Source organism: Squalius cephalus (assembly GCF_949319135.1).
Source record: "Squalius cephalus genome assembly, chromosome: 8".
NCBI lineage: Eukaryota > Metazoa > Chordata > Actinopteri > Cypriniformes > Leuciscidae > Squalius > Squalius cephalus.
This window is the reverse complement of record NC_137129.1, coordinates 5,355,016-5,372,857: the sequence shown is the minus strand read 5'-3', so window position 1 is coordinate 5,372,857 and position 17,842 is coordinate 5,355,016. Positions and strand designations below refer to the sequence as shown.

The 17,842-nt window shown below is 36.9% G+C and overlaps 1 protein-coding gene across 1 annotated transcript; it reads left to right on the top strand.

Annotated features, from left to right (window-relative positions):
* Positions 1-39: 39 nt before the first annotated feature.
* crtc2 (CREB regulated transcription coactivator 2) lies at positions 40-15,467 on the top strand. The gene is made up of 14 exons (XM_079877880.1): positions 40-378; positions 1,447-1,548; positions 1,692-1,784; positions 4,806-4,867; positions 5,016-5,084; positions 5,279-5,379; positions 5,814-5,884; positions 7,838-7,881; positions 7,960-8,162; positions 8,257-8,708; positions 11,132-11,833; positions 11,909-11,965; positions 12,086-12,230; positions 14,206-15,467. Exons 1-14 carry the CDS (start codon positions 199-201, stop codon positions 14,307-14,309), a joined length of 2,385 nt encoding a protein of 794 aa, XP_079734006.1. The 5' UTR covers positions 40-198; the 3' UTR covers positions 14,310-15,467.
* The last annotated feature ends 2,375 nt before the right edge of the window (positions 15,468-17,842 follow it).

The window sequence follows — 17,842 nt, the reverse complement described above, 5'->3', positions numbered from 1 at the left end:
CCAGAGTTGTTTTTTCCCTCCTCGACAGTAGTTGGGCGTGTGCACTTCACAGATAACGAATGAGCTTGGCAACGATGTTTACTACAGCGTTCAGGACTGCGTTACCCACAATGCATTGCTCACCGTTGTCAAAAGTCTTGCTTTCTTGGGTCACTTGTCGAACTCTGGCCAGCTAACTTTCTCTTATTTGACGAAATAATGCATCTGTCAGGCGCTATGCTTGGGGAAATAGGACACGGGCAGGGGCCCGGAGCCGGACCAACGCCTGGAACCTGCAATCCGCGGAAATTCAGCGAGAAAATCGCGCTTCACAATCAGCGACAGGCTGAAGACACAGCCGCTTTCCGAGAGGTTATGATGGACATTACTTCCATCAGGGTGAGTCTACTCGATACAGGACATGTCAGGCGTGTTTACGACACTTGTCATATATTTGACCTGGGCTCCGTTATAAGGTTATTGCGGCTGCTTAAACTCAGTTTTATTGATTCCTGACAACTAGCTTTAGGTAAAGCTACTGGGGTTCTTAGGAAGTGCGATGTCAGAAACAAGAAATTAAAAAGGAAGTAAAAAAAATGACTTTATAGTATACAGTTTGGGATTGTTCTCTTTGTACATATATTAACCCGTTTAAAACCATTTCCCCCAGCTAAAAAACAATGAAAAGTTTGTATTTTACTCCTGGTCACGATTTTAACTGGATGGAAACTAGAGTCAAAAACTACTTGTTGGACTATAAGATCCATTATAAAGTTTCAAACAATGAAGTAACATAATTACATAAGGACAATGCAATTGTTGTCCACACATACATACATATTTCGTTGTACTTTTACTTGTTTTAATGTAACAATACGTCTATAATGTGAATCAATCAGCTAAAAATCGGGCTCAGTGTTTACATGTTGATCATGACTTACAAGAGACAGCAATATTCATAATAGATAAATAACATTAGTGTAGCCTTATGTTAATTACCTAACTACCAAATATGGTAGTTGTTGCTCAATGATGATGTTTTATGAAGTTAAAGCAGTGTTAAACAGTTCTGGTCATGTAGCTATTTACAGCAGATGTTTAAAAAAAAAAAAAAAAAAAGGTTCACCTGAAATCTAGACATTATTAGACCCTTTAAAATCAAAAGTAAATTGTAGTAAGATGTTTTGGGGTTACCATCTGTATATAGACTTGTGATTCAGCAGGTTCACAACGTGGATTATGTCAATGCACATAAATAGCACTTTGTCAGTCACTCATCTAGGGTCTGTTTCACATCAGTGTTGCAGACTGAGGCAAAGGGATCTGTAAATCCCAGGTACAGTGTCTGTTTTTTAAATGATGGTGTAACAGGTGTTGGTTCCCCTGAGGGTAAAGCAGTCTGTGGGGGAGAGAGAGATTTGTGTTGTGCTTCTGTGACCAGTGGGCATCTATTCCTTCCCTCCTCAGGTTCAGGCTGAGAGAGTTCGGCAAACCAGTGACTTGGTCCCGTACTATGGAGGATCGCTGCCAAATGTCAATCAGATCTCAAGATGCTCCACGGAGAGCCAGGTGAGGGATTTTTATTGCATTTTTTAGTATCATTATTATCCTTATAAATAAAGGAGAAACAGGCAGAAATTATTTTTCTTTTTCAATGTCAGGCCTTGTTCTTTGAATGAATTGCATTTGATTTGCCTTTCTGCTATTTACAGTACCCGAGTTATCTCACACAGCAGCTCCTAGAGGCAGATGAGGAGTACAGAGACGTCCAGCCCAGTCCTCTTAGCAGACCGCACCGGAGACATGTATCCCCACGCTTACAATGGCTGATAAAGTTACACTTTATTTCAATGGTCCACTTTAGACATTCTAGTAACTTTGCAACTACATGTCAACTAGCTCTCATTAGAATATTAGTTAGGTTTTGGGTTAGTAGACATGTAGTTGCAAAGTTACTTATAGTTAGTAGAATGTCTAAAGTGGAGCATCAAAATAAAGTGTTACCGCTGATAATCTTACAGATGCATGTTTATAGTAATATGAAAGGAATATTGCAACAACTCTAATCTTAAAAATTGTGTTGCTTTAGTTTTGGATTGTACTGATAAATATGTGCACAGACAATGGTTGCATACAGAGAACAGTTATGTTTAATAATGGTAATTTTCACCACCACCGGAAAAGCCATGTAAATTGTTATGGTGAATATATACAGTACTGTGCAAAAGTCTTAGGCATGTTAATCCCCCCCAAAAATGGTTTTAAGTCAGTTATTTATATCTTTTGCTGTAGTGTGTCAGTAGTAGGGTTGCAAAGGGGCGGAAAATTTCCGGTAAATTTCCGGAAAGTTTCCGGTAAATTTCCATGGGAAGTTAAGCTGGGGAATTTTGGAAATATTCATTACCACGGCAACCGCTTGCACGTCCACTCTGAAAGTAACTGTACACATAAGAGACGGATAGATACATTATTTAAGGTTATTTCTATTCGTTAGAATATTGATATATGAACGTGTTGTCAAGTAAGCCCCGTTGCGAGCATGTGCGTCTCTCTAAACTTTCAGTGTGCTGCACTGCTGTAGTTGACTTCTGCGCCTTCCCCTTGAAAATATCACGTTAATTTTGAAAACGTAATTCCTTTTGTGGATCCTCTTGGTCTTTCTTCATGTTTCTTTGACAAATATCAGTGTCTCAGTCTCACGCACGCTGCACGTGAGTTAACCACGCCTACTTATTTACATGTCGCGGTATACACGGAGTAAAAAAATCTGTTACGGTTGACATTTTCTTCCGCGGTAACGATATATACCGTCATACCGCCCAGCCCTACTTATGTGGTAAATAAAGTTATGCTATCTTATATAGCATCTAACTTATCAGCTTGCTATGTACTAGATGAATACATTTGCATGTGATATTTGCAATTTAAACATTTAATAAATATATTTCCCCATAATATCATCAAAACTTACTTCACTTTGTTTAGTCTACAGGCTCAAATGTGTGCCTTCAATAGTCTTGTGCTTTGGGCTTCTGTACGTGTGATGGAGGCATGCACAGTGCCAGTAGGGGGAGTGGTCTCAATAGCCATGCAGTAAGCAGTGTGCTATGTGCGTGTGATTGAGGAATGACATGGATATTCAAGTGTATTTGAATGGCATCTGTTTGTTTTAGTCAAGATAATGCTAAAATATACTTTCCTCAACTATATTTAAGTTCCCTATGAAGAGCCAACCCTCAACTTTGAAAATTCCCAGTTTATTCCCGTTTATTCCCATAAATTCCTGTTAATTCCCTTAAATTCCCATTAATTCCCATGGAAAGTTTCCATCTTTGAAAATTCCCATAATTTTGCAACCCTAGTCAGTAGGAAATATCAGTTTACATTTCCAAATATTCGTTTTGCCATTAATTGTAATAATCCAGTGAGATTTGTGTATGCACAAGGAGTCTGACAACAGCCGGTATGATCTGATCTCACCATCATCGAGTCCGTCTGTGATTACATGAAGAAACAGAAAAAACTGAGACAGACTAAATCCAGAAGAACTGCGGGAACGTCTCCGAGACGCTTGAAGAAACCTTCCTGCAAAGCTCCCTGAAAAACTATGCGCAAGTGTACCTGGACAAAAGCCGTTTTAAACGCAAAGGGTCGTTACACCATATATTGATTTGAATTAGTTAATAGAAGTTAAATCATAAATAAATTAAATTTGTGATTTTATTTTTGAAAGCATTCTCACTTTACAGCATTTTAACACAAGTGCCAGTGCTTTTCACACTACTGTAGCTTTGCAGGAAGGTTTCTTCAAGCGTCTCGGAGACGTTCCCGCAGTTCTTCTGGATTTAGTCTGTCTCAGTTTCTTCAGTTTCTTCATGTAATCACAGACGGACTCGATGATGGTGAGATCAGATCATACCGGCTGTTGTCAGACTCCTTGTGCATACACAAATCTCACTGGATTATTACAATTAATGGCAAAAAGAATGTTTGGAAATGTAAACTGATATTTCCTACTGACACACTACAGCAAAAGATATAAATAACTGACTTAAAACCATTTTTTTTTTTGGGGGGGGGGGGTATTAACATGCCTAAGACTTTTGCACAGTACTGTATATTTTTTCCATTTAGGTTATTCTTTTAACTGCATTAAGTGCTACACAGTATTACACTAAGTACACTACCATTCAAAACATTCTTTAAGATTTTTTATAGAAATTAAACTTTCATTTAGCAATATAGTGACAATAAAGACATTTATAATGTTACAAAGAAATTCTGTTTAAAAAAAACGCTGTTCTTTTGAACCTTTTATTCATCAAAGAATCCTGAAAAAAATGTTTTGCCATTTCCACAAAAATATTAAGCAGCTCTTTCTGCATTGATGATAATAGTGATAATGCAACCTTGCTGTATAAAAGTATTAAGTTCTTTAAAAAAGAATAAAAATCTTTCCCTGATCTTTTGGATGGTAGTGTATCACAGTTTCCACAAAAATATTAAGCAGCAAAAATGAAATGAAACATTTCTTGAGCATCAAATCATCATATTAGAATGATTTCTGAAGGATCATGTGACACTGAAGACTGGAGTAATGATGCTGAAATTTCAACTAACAGTTATAGTTCATAATATTACTGTTTTTACTGTATTTTAGCATACTGTAAGAGAAAAAACCTTTCCGACCCCAAACCTAGTGTATAATCTGTAAACTATTTTTAAAATACTAATACAGTAATCATAAACAATTGCAGAATTTATGGATCATTGTAGGATGCAAGCTCTGAAAAGAGCCAGTTTTAAGCCTTAACTTCATTTCACAGTTTGAAAGCGCTCCCTATCTCTCTACCCACCTCTCTCCTCCTCGAGGTCCCAACTGGAGAAGGTAAGGTTATAGAAGAAAGTGTGCTGAAGTCTACCACAATCATGACATTACCTTTAGGTGCACAATCATGGGGTTTGAGCTCCCTGAATTCTTTTAGTGCCAGTACTTTGATTAGTTCTTTTAAGTACTTTTGCTTGTGTCCAAGCAGAAACTGGTCCAGTTGTTCTGCCACTGAGAAGAGCCAGATGGTCCGTCTTCCTCTGACAGCTCTAAATAGGTAAACAGAAGTCGGAAGAAGACTGCTGATCCAAGATCAGCTCTTGCGTGTGTACAATAATGGTATTAGTTACGCCCACTGAGCTCTCTAATTGAGGATGAACTTGCTTAACTCTGGAAGACTTAGAAAATGTTATTGACTCCCACATCACCCTGCTTACACCCATAACTCTCTAATCCTATTTATCCTCTCAGAACCAACTCTGACTCTGCCCTCCACACCAGTGTGCGAAACACCCAATTACATGGCCATCCCAAATCTGGCCAAACCCTGAACCCTCAAACCAGACACCATGGTGAGTTTAACAGTTGCTTTATCTTGTTAGATACACTTAGACTACCGTTCCAATTTTTTTTTTTTTTTTTTTTTTTTTTTTTTTTTTTTTTTTTTGAGAACACTTTAATTCAGCAAGGACGCATTAAATTGATCAAAAGTGACAGGAATGAATTAAAATAGCAAACAATTAATTTAAACTGTAATAATATTGCACAATATCATTGTTTTTACAATTTTTTTGATCAAATCAATGTAGCCTTGTTGAGACTTTAAAAAAACATAAAAAAAACGGTAGTACAGGCTAACATGTAATGGGCTGTATAATCAGTCAGTAAACTTCACTTTAGATAAGACTGTTGCAGATATAAACATGATATGAAAATATTATTTATATAATTATAAGTATTGTGTCTTAAATTACTTGCTTATTTTGATTGAAACCTATTCTTCAAGGATTTGCGCACCCTGCACCACTAATTGAAGAAAATATTCAAGAGGAGACACAATCTCCCAAACTAAAGAAGGTATTTATTCTGCCTCATTGGTAAATTGTTCTTAAAGTGCCCCTATTATGCTTTTTATGCGAATGTTACATTTCATGCTGTGTGTAATAAAGCTGTTTATGAATGTAAAAGGTTATAACAGGGTTCCCACGGGTCCTTGAAATCCTGTGAATCTGGAAAAAAAGATTTCAAGGCACTGGAAAGTTCTTGAAAATAAACACACATAGACACAGGTCCTTGAAAGTGCTTGAATTGTATTTTGTGCAAGAAGTTTTCTGGAAAAAATTCCATATTATTTGCTTCTGTCCGCTAATGTTTTATTTCGCCAACACTTCGTGGCCTATGCATACTAGCTTGCTTGATTATCGTTAGTTACGTGCATTTACGCGTTACGTTAAAGGTCCCGTTCTTCGTGATCCCATGTTTCAAACTTTAGTTAGTGTGTAATGTTGCTGTTAGAGCATAAATAATATCTGTAAAATTATAAAGCTCAAAGTTCAATGCCAAGCGAGATATTTTATTTAACAGAAGTTGACTACATCGAATGGCCCGTTTGGACTACATCCCTCTACTTCCTTCTTTAATGACGTCAGTAGAACAGTTTTTTGACTAACCTCCGCCCACAGGAATGCTCCCTCAACTCTACCGAAATTCGTTTATGTACTTGCGCACTTCTTATAACTTACTGTGTTTACTCAGCTCTTACAGTGATTTTCTGAAGTAAAACTGACGCTTCATCTTTTGTGTGATGTACAATAAACTTTATTAAACTCATCAGTATATGTTTGATCATCATTCAGACAGCAGACTTGTAGGCTATAGCCTATTAATATATTAATAAATAATGGATACATACAAGCAGATGACAAATACGTTATAATAACCGTAATTAAACTACTAAACTATACCTGTTTCATCTCTATACAGCACTCTGACTCTGTAGGCATTATTGTCCGACTCGAAATGAACACCGTTACTGAGAGTTTCTGATATTATCATCATTGATTGAAATGAAATTGAGATGAAATTGTCCTGAGAGACTGAGTGCGAGTTCGTGAAGCTCCGCCCCCTGTGTCGTCCAGCAGCAGCTCATTTGCATTTAAAGGGCACACACTAAAACAGCGCGTTTTTCTGAGCCCCAAAAAATGACAATTTAAACATGCTGTAAAAATGATCTGTTGGGTATTTTGAGCTGAAACTTCACATACACACTTTGGGGACATCAGAGACTTATTTTACATCTTGTAAAAAGGGGCATAATACGGGACCTTTAAGTGTTTCCCGTGTGAGATACTTTGTTGTAGGTTGCCATGACGTTCACGCGCGCAAAACTGTAACAATGTATCTTACAAGGGAACACAATGTAACCTTGCTCTCACTTGAAATGTGTCCCCACATTAAGTCCTTGAATTTGAGGGTATTGGACCTGGAAAGTCCTTGAAAAGTCCTTGAATTTTAAGTTAACCAAGGTGTGGGAACCCTGTTATAAAGATCAAAATGAAAAACTAAAGTTATTGTCCCCTTGAAAAAAAAGAATCGATTCTGAACTGCTGAAATGAGTCATCAGTAATTCCAGTCTCACTATTACATACCTACGTAACAATGTAACAAATTTGCATAATGCCAGCCTATGGTCTTCATTGGCTGCCCGCGAACAACATCTACTTTGACCCTCAAACAGGCCTGGAAGAGTTTGGATCATGTTGTCATTGTCAAGAAGACACTGTTTTCAGTGCTGCGAATCCACTTTGATACACATCACCAGCTCGAATTAATATCATAAAACTGATGCCATCGTTACTGTTCTCTTTGAGAAATTAGGGTGATGCGCAATGTTTTTTGACATTTGATGCATGTAAAGCCAAGACCTCCACAACATAATCAGGAACCTCTAAAACAGCATAACAGGGGCACTTTAAGCACTTTATTTGATAAACCAAATGCTCATTATCTCCTTTGCGTCTTTTTTTGTAGTTTCCCTCAATGTCTTCATCAGAATGTGAAATGCCTGTAATTCAGTAAGTTCCTTTCAGTCCTAGTAATTAAGCTATCACAGTTTTTCTTCTATAAACAGTGTATGTTTGCTGTCTCTCCAGCAACTTCCCATTGCCTGATCAGCAGGTATCTTCCCTCCCTGTCCCATCGGCCCTCAGTACGTGTGGCTCTCTTCCAGACCTCTCCAGCCTGCACCTGCCTTCTCCTCTTCCTGCAGGCCAGGATTCTCAGCACCACAGCGGTGCCGATCACCTGAACAACACCTCCATGCACCCTGGCATTATGGCTGACTTTAACTTGCCAGGTTTGCAGAGGGTTATTTATGACCCTCATTATGATCATTTTTCAATGGAGAAACAACAATGATGCAAATAAATGACACAGTTTTGTCTTTTCAGGTCTGTCCTCATCTCTTCAGGCATCTTTAAGTAACCCTTTGCTCCAGTCTTCACACAGCAATCCCAACATCCAGACCTGTCTCAGCAGCCACTCCCTACCCAGCTCCCTGAGCTCCGCTTCCTTGCGCCTGTCCCTTAGCAATTCTTCCCTGCATTCATCGCTCAGCAACCACTCCCTGCAGTCCTCCCTCAGTAGCTCTTCTCTGAGTAACCAGTCCATCCAGTCGTCTGCCAGCCGCTGCAGTCACAGCAGTGGAATTGGCGGCTCTCCCTCTTGCTCCTCTTCCTCTCTCTCTGGTTCTCCACGTGTAACTGGCCTCGCCCATGCCACCACATCAAGGAAGAGAGCCCAGCTCAGCCCACTCATTGTGCCCAGTGGCGGAGAGTCCCGCTGGCAGCATCCAAAGCAGTTTTCACCCGCAGTGTCTCCAACCATGTCTTCTATATCACAGGCAAGATATGAAGACTGTTGATAATCATACTTGCTCACAGACTGTCTGTGGGTCCTTAAACATTTTTTTTATTTTACAGTGTCCTTGTTACATATGATACATGTACTTACCATAGTGATACGAGTAAATTATGCATTATTACATGCAATTAACCCTCAACCAAAACCTTATCCTACCCTAACCCTTTAGTAAGTACATGTAGTTAATTATTATTACTCAGTATTTAAATATATAATTACACTGTAACAATGACACCTTTTAAATAAAGTGTAACCATTTTTTTTTTATATAGTACTATATTATATTGAATTAGCTTTAATTTTTACATTTTCTTTTATCCATCTATCCATTCATCCATCTATATAATTTAATCATGACAACTCTTGAAATAGTTTTACCATGTTATTGAATATGGCAGTGTTAATGTATTTGGTCTTGGTAGACTAGATCTGCTATAGATCTGAAATTTCAGAAATATCAGCACTGGCACGTCTCTCTGCACGCTAGACATGCTGCCAGTCAGACCAGACTATTTAAAGGGATAGTTCACCCAAAAATCTTCGGAACACAAATGAAGATATTTTTGATTAAATCTGAGAGCTGTCTCACTCCTCCATAGGCTTCTCTGTAATCGATATCTGCCAGCCCAGAAAAGTTAGTAAAGACATCGTTAAAATAGTCCAAGTGACTACAGGCTCAACCTTAAGTTTATCAAGCGACGAAAATACTTCTTGGCGCAAAAACAAACAAAAATAACGACTTTATTCAACTATTCATTTTCTTCTGTGTGTGCCTCTGAGTGAGTTCACGTTGTGTAACAGCGCAGCGCTTCTGAGCATAGGCTCACTATTGGCCAGCATCACATGCATCACACACATGACCAGCGTCGGCCAATAGTGAGCCTATGTTCTGATGTACAACCCAGAAGCACTGCGCCGTTACACTACGTCAACAGCTTAGGAGAATGACATGGAAGAGATGGTTATTATGTTTAAATGTTGAGCAAGCAATCTCATTGGCTGCAGGATCAGCAGAGGCCAATCAGCTTGTGCCATGCGGTAATGATGTTATTGCTTGCAGTTTGCATGTATATATGCCAGCAGCCATATCACCCTGTAGCCCAAGACTGGTTGCCCACTTTAAGCTAAGCAGGGCTGAGACTGGTCAGTACCTGGATGGGAGACCTTCTGGGAAAACCAGGTTGCTGCTGGAGGAGGTGTTAGTGAGGTCAGTAGGGGGCGCTCACCCTGTGTCTGTGTGGGTCCTAGCACCCCAGTGTAGTGATGAGGACACTATACTGTCAAAAAGCACCGTCCTTCAGATGAGACGTTAAACCGAGGTCCTGACTCTCTGTGGTCACAAAAAATCCCAGGATGTCTTTGGAAAGAGTATGGGTCTTGGCCAAATTTGTGTTAGGCCAAAATCCTAATCATCCCCATATATACATTGGCTTCATCACTCTGTCTCCTCTCCACCAATAAGCTGGTGTGTGGTGGGCGCTCTGGCGCAATATGGCTGCCGTCGCATCATCCAGGTGGATGCTGCACATTGGTGGTGGTTGAGGAGATTCCCCCCTTCTATGTAAAGCGCTTTGAGTGCAAAGAAAAGCGCTATATACATGTAACAAATTACAATTACATTATATATATATATATTAGGGCTGTCAAACGATTAATCGCGATTAATCGCATCCAAAATAAAAGTTTGTTTTTACATAATACATGTGTGTGTACGGTGTATAATTATTTTCTATATATAAATACACACACATGCATGTATATATTTAAGAAATATTTGCATGTATATACTGTGTATATATATTTATATTATATATAATTTATATTATATATAAATATTTTATATATAAATAACACATTTTCTTAAATATATATATGCATGTGTGTGTATTTATATATGGAAAATAATTATACTCCGTACACAGACATAAATTATGTAAACACAAACTTTTATTTTGGATGCGATTAATCGCGATTAATCGTTTGACAGCCCTAAAAAAAAAAAAAAAAAAAATATATATATATATATATATATATATATATATATATATATATAAATAATACATATATGTATACATCATGGATTAGAAAAACTTATTATAAACTTACTTAAACTTATTATAAAACTTATATTTTGATCAGATACTCATAGTGTTTTCATTTAGTTTAAGAAGTTTTTTTTTTTTAAATTGGCATTAAAAGGTTTTAAATTTAATACCATAAACGTGCAGATATACTCTGGATCACCTAGAAGTTTCAGAACAAAGCAACTTGCATCTTCCTGTTCACAATTTCTTATTTTATTATTTATTATGTTCTAATTATTTATTTTACCATTTATTATTTTATTTATAATAATATTCATATATTATTATTTATAATATTTTGTATGAATGTTTCTCACAGGGTGCTCCTCTTCTCAACCCCAACAAAGTTCAGAAGGAGACAAAGCCACCAGCATATCCCTGCAGTCAGCATCTCCGATCCGCTCCTCCGCTGTCCCATCAGCCAATGCGGCAGTATTTCCAGCCAGAGGCGCAGGATCAGTCTATCCCAGAGATGGAGCAGTGGATTCAAAATGACCACCAGCCACAACATCAACAAACACACAACCAGACGCAACAACATCACACTCACAAACACAGTCGGCACCTGCAGCATCACTCACAGCTGCACGCTAAATATCAACAGCAGTTACAGTATCATTCCCAGACTCAACAACCACACGTATCGCAGCAAGCCATTTCCCAGCAGCAACAACATCAGCATCAGCTCTACACACAGTTCCAGCATCATCAGATGTCTGGGGAGCAGTGGCATTTGCCTTGCCAACAGGGCCAATATCAAGGTCAACATCTACATCAATCCACATCTTTCCCCTCTCCGGGTCAGGAGAAAAACTGGAATCATATGACAGACACACATGACTTGCAACACATGCAGGTGAAACGTAGACACTGTATGCAGATGCAGGACGACGCAAAACCCCAGTCTAAAGTCGCTGTCCACGAGACTCAAGGAGAGGGACTGAAAGTCACTCATTGTAAAGAAAGTGAAGTAGACGGAGCAAATCCAAGTTTGCAGGATAAAGGTTTCGAACTGAACAAGGTGAGCCCTGTTTGCATCAGAGTGTGTGTGAACCAGACTTAATGAAGATGATGAAAAACACCTTTTTTGTTTCAGGAATCATACGTCGGCTTACATCTTACGCCTAGCCAAGCAAAGGCCCTTTCTCAGCAGGTACATTGCTTATTTCATTAATCATCAGCTTAGATTGCAGACGTTTACACCGTCTTGGCCATATGGTGTGTGGCTGAGCTGCATTTACCACTGATTTTGAAGATTTCTCTCCCCGCTCAGCTTGGAGCGCTTCAGAAGGATCCTCTAGGCGGCAGTAGAGGGTCAGATCTGAACTGTGAAGCTTCAGAAAGCAGCGAACAACCACAGCAGAACCAAAGCTGCAGTGCTGGAGACACACAAAATATGTTCAACATCAACTTATCTGGTAAGAATAAAAAATGAGCTGCCAGTTTAATCCTGTAAAGCTTGGAGTATGAAATCATAGTCAGAAAAATCTGAGCATTATATTTGATGCATATGTAGTATGATATAGGAGAATATGGAGCGCACACTGAAGGAGAAAAAAAGAGGCTCAAACTGAGAGAAAAAAATGCATTATGAAATATTATTACAAATTAAAGGAGAACTCCGGTCAATTTTAACATTGAGCTCATTTTATTGTACATTTGGAGTGCTGTCAATACAGAGAACAACTACAAAAATCGGTGTTGCCTACACCGAGTTATTCTATTTTTAAAAATTGCACCCTGTTGACTTCAATGGGGCAAGTACTAAACCTGCTTTTAGCCTCTTAACATCCTTGATGTGTCATTACAAGTGCACAGGTCATGTGAGTGATTCCTTCAGAGTGAACACGAGTGAGTCTGACTGCAGTAGATGTGAAAGATATGAATAAAAATGATGTTATTTAAGCCAGCGCAAATACCTGTTTACATCCTGTTTTCGGTTGAAGTCCAAAGTAGTCGATTGCCGAGTTCACGCGCGTGATCATAGGTAACTAAACCTATGCGCGTGAACTCGGCAATCGACTACTTTGGACTTCAACCGAAAAACAGGATGTAAACAGGTATTTGCGCTGGCTTAAATAACATCATTTTTATTCATATCTTTCACATCTACTGCAGTCAGACTCACTCGTGTTCACTCAGAAGGAATCACTCACATTTTCTGTGCACTTGTAATGACACATCAAGGATGTTAAGAGGCTAAAAGCAGGTTTAGTACTTGCCCTATTGAAGTCAACAGGGTGCAAATTTTAAAAATAGAATAACTCTGTGAAGGCAACACCGATTTTTGTCGTTGTTCTCTGTATTGACAGCACTCCAAATGTACAAAAAAATGAGCTCAATGTTAAAATTGACCGGAGTTCTCCTTTAAAATAACTGTTCTCGATTTGAATGTATTGTAAAATGTAATTTATTCCTGTGATCAAAGCTGAATTTTCAGCATCATTACTCCAGTCTTCAGTGTCACATGATCCTTCAGAAATCACTCTAATGTGCTGATTTCCTGCTTAAAAAACATTTTTCATTATTACCATCACATTAATATTTTTGTGGAAATGTTGATGCTTTTTTCAGGATTCCTTGATGAATAGAAAGTCCAATGAACAGCAATTATTAAATGTATTAAATAGAAATATAACATTTATAAATGTCTTCACTGTCACTTTTGATCAGGTGAATGCATCCTTGATTGATACAAGTATTAATTTCTCTCTCTTTTTTATCTTGCCACAAATGGATTTGAATGGTATAATTGTTTCCACAAAAATATTAAGCAGCAAAAACTGTTTTCAACATTGATAATAATATAATAATCAGAAATGTTTCTTGAGCAGCAAATCAGCATATTAGAATGATTTCTTTGCATGATTTATCATGTGACACTGAAAACTGGAGTAATGATGCAGAAAATTCAGCTTTGATATCACAGGAATAAATTAAAATTATAAATGTTTTAAAAACAATTATTTTAAATTGTAATAATATTTCTCAATATTACTGTTTTTACTGTATTTTTTTGATGAAATAAATGCAGCCTTGTTGAGCTTAAAAAAGACATAAAAAAATGTATGTTCCCAGACAGGTACTTTATAAAAATTAGTGAAAATTTCACAGCTAAGAGACACGTGAATCTACTTGAAATGGGGCGTTTTTAGAATTATATTAAAATACCTATTACTTGCTTAAAAAGTATGAACTATAAATCAGACAACAGATTGTGTACACATTTTTCAGCAAAGTTGTGATAATTTAGAGGATTTGTGAATGAAATATGAGTGATTTTGTTGTTGTTTTATAGACTACACTGTAGTGCAAATGTCTTGTCATATTTCATTTTAGATCCTCCTGTCATTCACTCATTTCTCTCACCAATTAATTCTCCTCCTTTTTCAGACCCGTCATCCTGGCTGGACCAGGACATATCAGGTCTGCCGGACTCCATCCTGGAATTTGATCTAGAAACATTTGGCCTGGACAGTAACTTAGGTTGGCCATGAATGTGTCATAAAAGTGCACAAAAACATCCATATGTGACACATTTATTTGGACAAGTACCTTTTTTAAAGGAATGTTTTTGCCAGGGAACTCGAAATATATAGTCCTTCGAGTCAAATAGAATGTAAACTATAAATTGGCTTAAAGGTCCTATAAAGGGAACAAACATAAAAATTATGTTTTAATAAATAGTTTTTGCACACAAATGTCTTAGATAGCAGGTATATGTGCCTTAATATGAAGCTTTAGTTATATTTAATTATCAATAGAATTGAAATAGGTTGTTTATGTACAGATACATGTGGTGATGTCATGTATGAGTTGATTAGGACATTTGCCAGAATAATATGGAAATATAAGAACATATTTTTGGCTAGTTTAAGGCCAACTTCTTTAACTAACCATATTGTCATGATGGTTAAAATTAAGATGGTAAACATTTTTAAGCTTTTACTCTGTCTAACTCCGACTTGGCTTAAAGATTTGATCATATCCATTTGTTTTTTCATGTTATAGTCTTTATGTTGCAGTGTTTTCTCTGGGGGGTCATTTTTGTGACTTTTTTTGTAATTGACTGTTGACGCCTGCCTTTGAATTTTCATATTATCATTTCGTTGCCGTTTTATCATTCACAATTATATTCATAATGCAGTTTTATTATATTTTCATATTGATTTTGCCTTATCACTCTCTGGTAGAGGTGATATTGTTATTTTACAGTATTTGTCTTCAATATGAAATCAAATTTATTGAGATTTTTCTCAGTATGCATATGCATTTTCATGACTGACAGAATTTGGGGTTCGTTTACATGACAACTAAAAACAGAAACATTTTTCCTTTGCATTTTTTGGAAAGTTTCATGTACAAACGGTCCTGTTCACACGGATCCATAAAAACGACAAAAAAAAGCTGTATTATGCTGCCAGGCCAGTAGGTGGCGATGTTAATTCGTAAAGAAAAATTGACTGAACACGTAATATAAATAATAACCACTTTTACAAATTCGCGGCCAAATAAATGGCCAAAACGCATACAGATTTTTCTGTTTTTAGTTGAAAAGTGTCATGTAAAACGGCCTCTTAATAATATAATTTGAACAGTAACACCATCTGTAAATTCCATAAAGTATTGCAATTAAAAAGTGGACTAATGCATCCAAGAGTATGCTTTTAAATATTGTTACTAGTAAGTGTGGGACTGATTTACCTCAGGTTCACCCTCACAGTGAAGTCAAAAATGTCTTTGTGCATTAATATGCAAATTGTACCTAATTAATACTTAGTAAAGATGTAATCATTTAGCAAATGATTAACCCCAGTATAAGTGCTAACGGCCATAGGCCCAAAGGTGATGGATCATCCACACCAACTCTAACTCAAGCCCAGTTTGTTTGTCCTTTTCTCTGGTAAACCATCACATGTGTAGATTCTCAGATCTAGTGCTTATATTCCACAATTCAGTTTGTCATCTGAATTTGTAAAGCTCATATTCATTTTAATGACAGCTTAAAGAATTGAACAGTGGACATGCAGGAAAAGAATTGCTCATTTGGGATGTGAATGAAATGCAGATTTTTCATATTTTGTAATTTTATTATAATCATTATAATCATCTTTTTTCTATTCTATTATATAAATATTGTTAACTCACTGATTTGTGACCAGTGTTTTTGTTTTGATTTAATATAGTTTTATTAATATTTTGAATTAATGTTAATGGTTAATTTTAGTTCATTTTTTATTAATTTGGTTATGTGCGGTTGTCATATTATATTATTTTATATATATATATATATATATATATATATATATATATATTGCTATTTAGATTTGATTTATTTTTATTTCATGAATGATATTTTTAGATTCAATGCCCTCCTCTTTTCCCCACCATTTAATCTCTCTACTTTTCCAGTCAAATTATTCTTTGAAAAAGTGTTCAGATGCCTGCTTTATCCTTCTCCTGCAGATTAAAACTCCCTGTATCCCTTTCCCTCTCTCTTTTTTTTCTCCTTTATGTCACTTGCATCTCCATAAAACTCTTATTATCATCTCACTGCTGTCTTTCACTGTCTCTATCATAGTTGCCGATCCTTCTCAAATTCCTCAAATCTCCCAGTGACAGAAGCACAGGTCTAAAGTTGCTCTGACATCCTTAATCGTGCAAATGAAGTTGAACCCAGAATGCACTGTTGACCAGTCTATCAGATCCTGTATATGACTCAAGATTCCTCTCCTCTCTCCCTCTTTCTCCTTCCCCTGTGTGTAATAGAGTTAACGGCATATAAAAGGCATGGAGAGAGCGGTGAATGAGACTCTTAAGTGTTAGGGTGGATTATCCCTGTGCTTGTATCCATGGTTTACTGGGCAGCCATAGAGCACCTAATGGGATAAGGGGAGAGCGGAACGGTAGGTGAGGCCCGTCTGACTCTCTCATCCGATCTCTTCCACTGGCCTGGCTGAGGACAGCCAACCCTTTAAAGAAGGATGGATATAACCAGGTTCACAGAAACACTATTGCTGCTCTTTTTCAGAATTCTTTTATTTATAGAGTGCTTTTATCCCTTCAATGTTGACCAGTAATGTTCCTAGAGTCCTTCAAGTGTCTTGAACATAATTAGATTACATAATTAGATGTGCCGATGGTGTTACATGCATACTCTGACACAAGACACTTTTTGCTATTCGTGACCCTGGATCACAAGTCGCACGGGTATATTTGTGGCAATAGCCAACAATACATTGTATGGGTCAATGTTTTATTTTTTTATGCCAAAAATCATTAGGAAATCAAGTAAAGATCATGTTCCATGAAGAAATTTTGTGAATTTCCTACTGTAAATATATAAAAAAAATATTTTTGTGAGTGAATGCAGCAGAATCGCGAACATAAATTGACAACTTTAAAGGGGATTTTCTCAATGTTTTGATTTTTTTGCACCCTCAGATTCCAGATTTTCAAATAGTTGTATTTCGGCCAAATATTGTATCGGCCCTATCCCAACAAACCACACATCAATGGAAAGCTTATTTATTCAGCTTTCAGATGATGTATAAATCTCAATTTATAAAAATTGACCCCTGCAGGGTCACATTTTTCTATGACATTATATCCCATCACTATATTTTATTGTGAAAGAAACAATGTACAGTATAGTCTGAGACCACATGAAAGTCTGGAGTCTAATACAGACTTGGAAATAAACTGCGCATTTTAGAATAAAAAACATCTAAAACAAAGAAAAGTTATACTGAAAAATTAAAACCATCACTCAGCCTACTGATAATATTTTTTTGTAATGAAAATAATTGTATTAAAATGCAAAACTGGAGTAGTTGGTTCAGATTTTTGGACCCCACTCAATATTCAGTGAATTAAGAAAAGTTGAATTGCTAAATTTACAGCACGACCTCTTTCTTGTAACATTGTTAAAGTGCTCTAAATTATTTTAATGGGCTCTTTCACATGCATAATACAGATATACTACTGATTTCCATTTTAGTGAATTATTTCATTGTCTTCATATGAAAAC

Bases quoted from the DNA above. Each gene is read 5' to 3' on its own strand.
- crtc2 (XM_079877880.1), top strand. From the start codon at position 199: ATGCATCTGTCAGGCGCTATGCTTGGGGAAATAGGACACGGGCAGGGG. The intron at 5,085-5,278 runs GTAAACAGAAGT...TTATCCTCTCAG, and splicing joins CCTCTGACAGCTCTAAATAG to AACCAACTCTGACTCTGCCC. The intron at 5,885-7,837 runs GTATTTATTCTG...CTTTTTTTGTAG, and splicing joins AATCTCCCAAACTAAAGAAG to TTTCCCTCAATGTCTTCATC.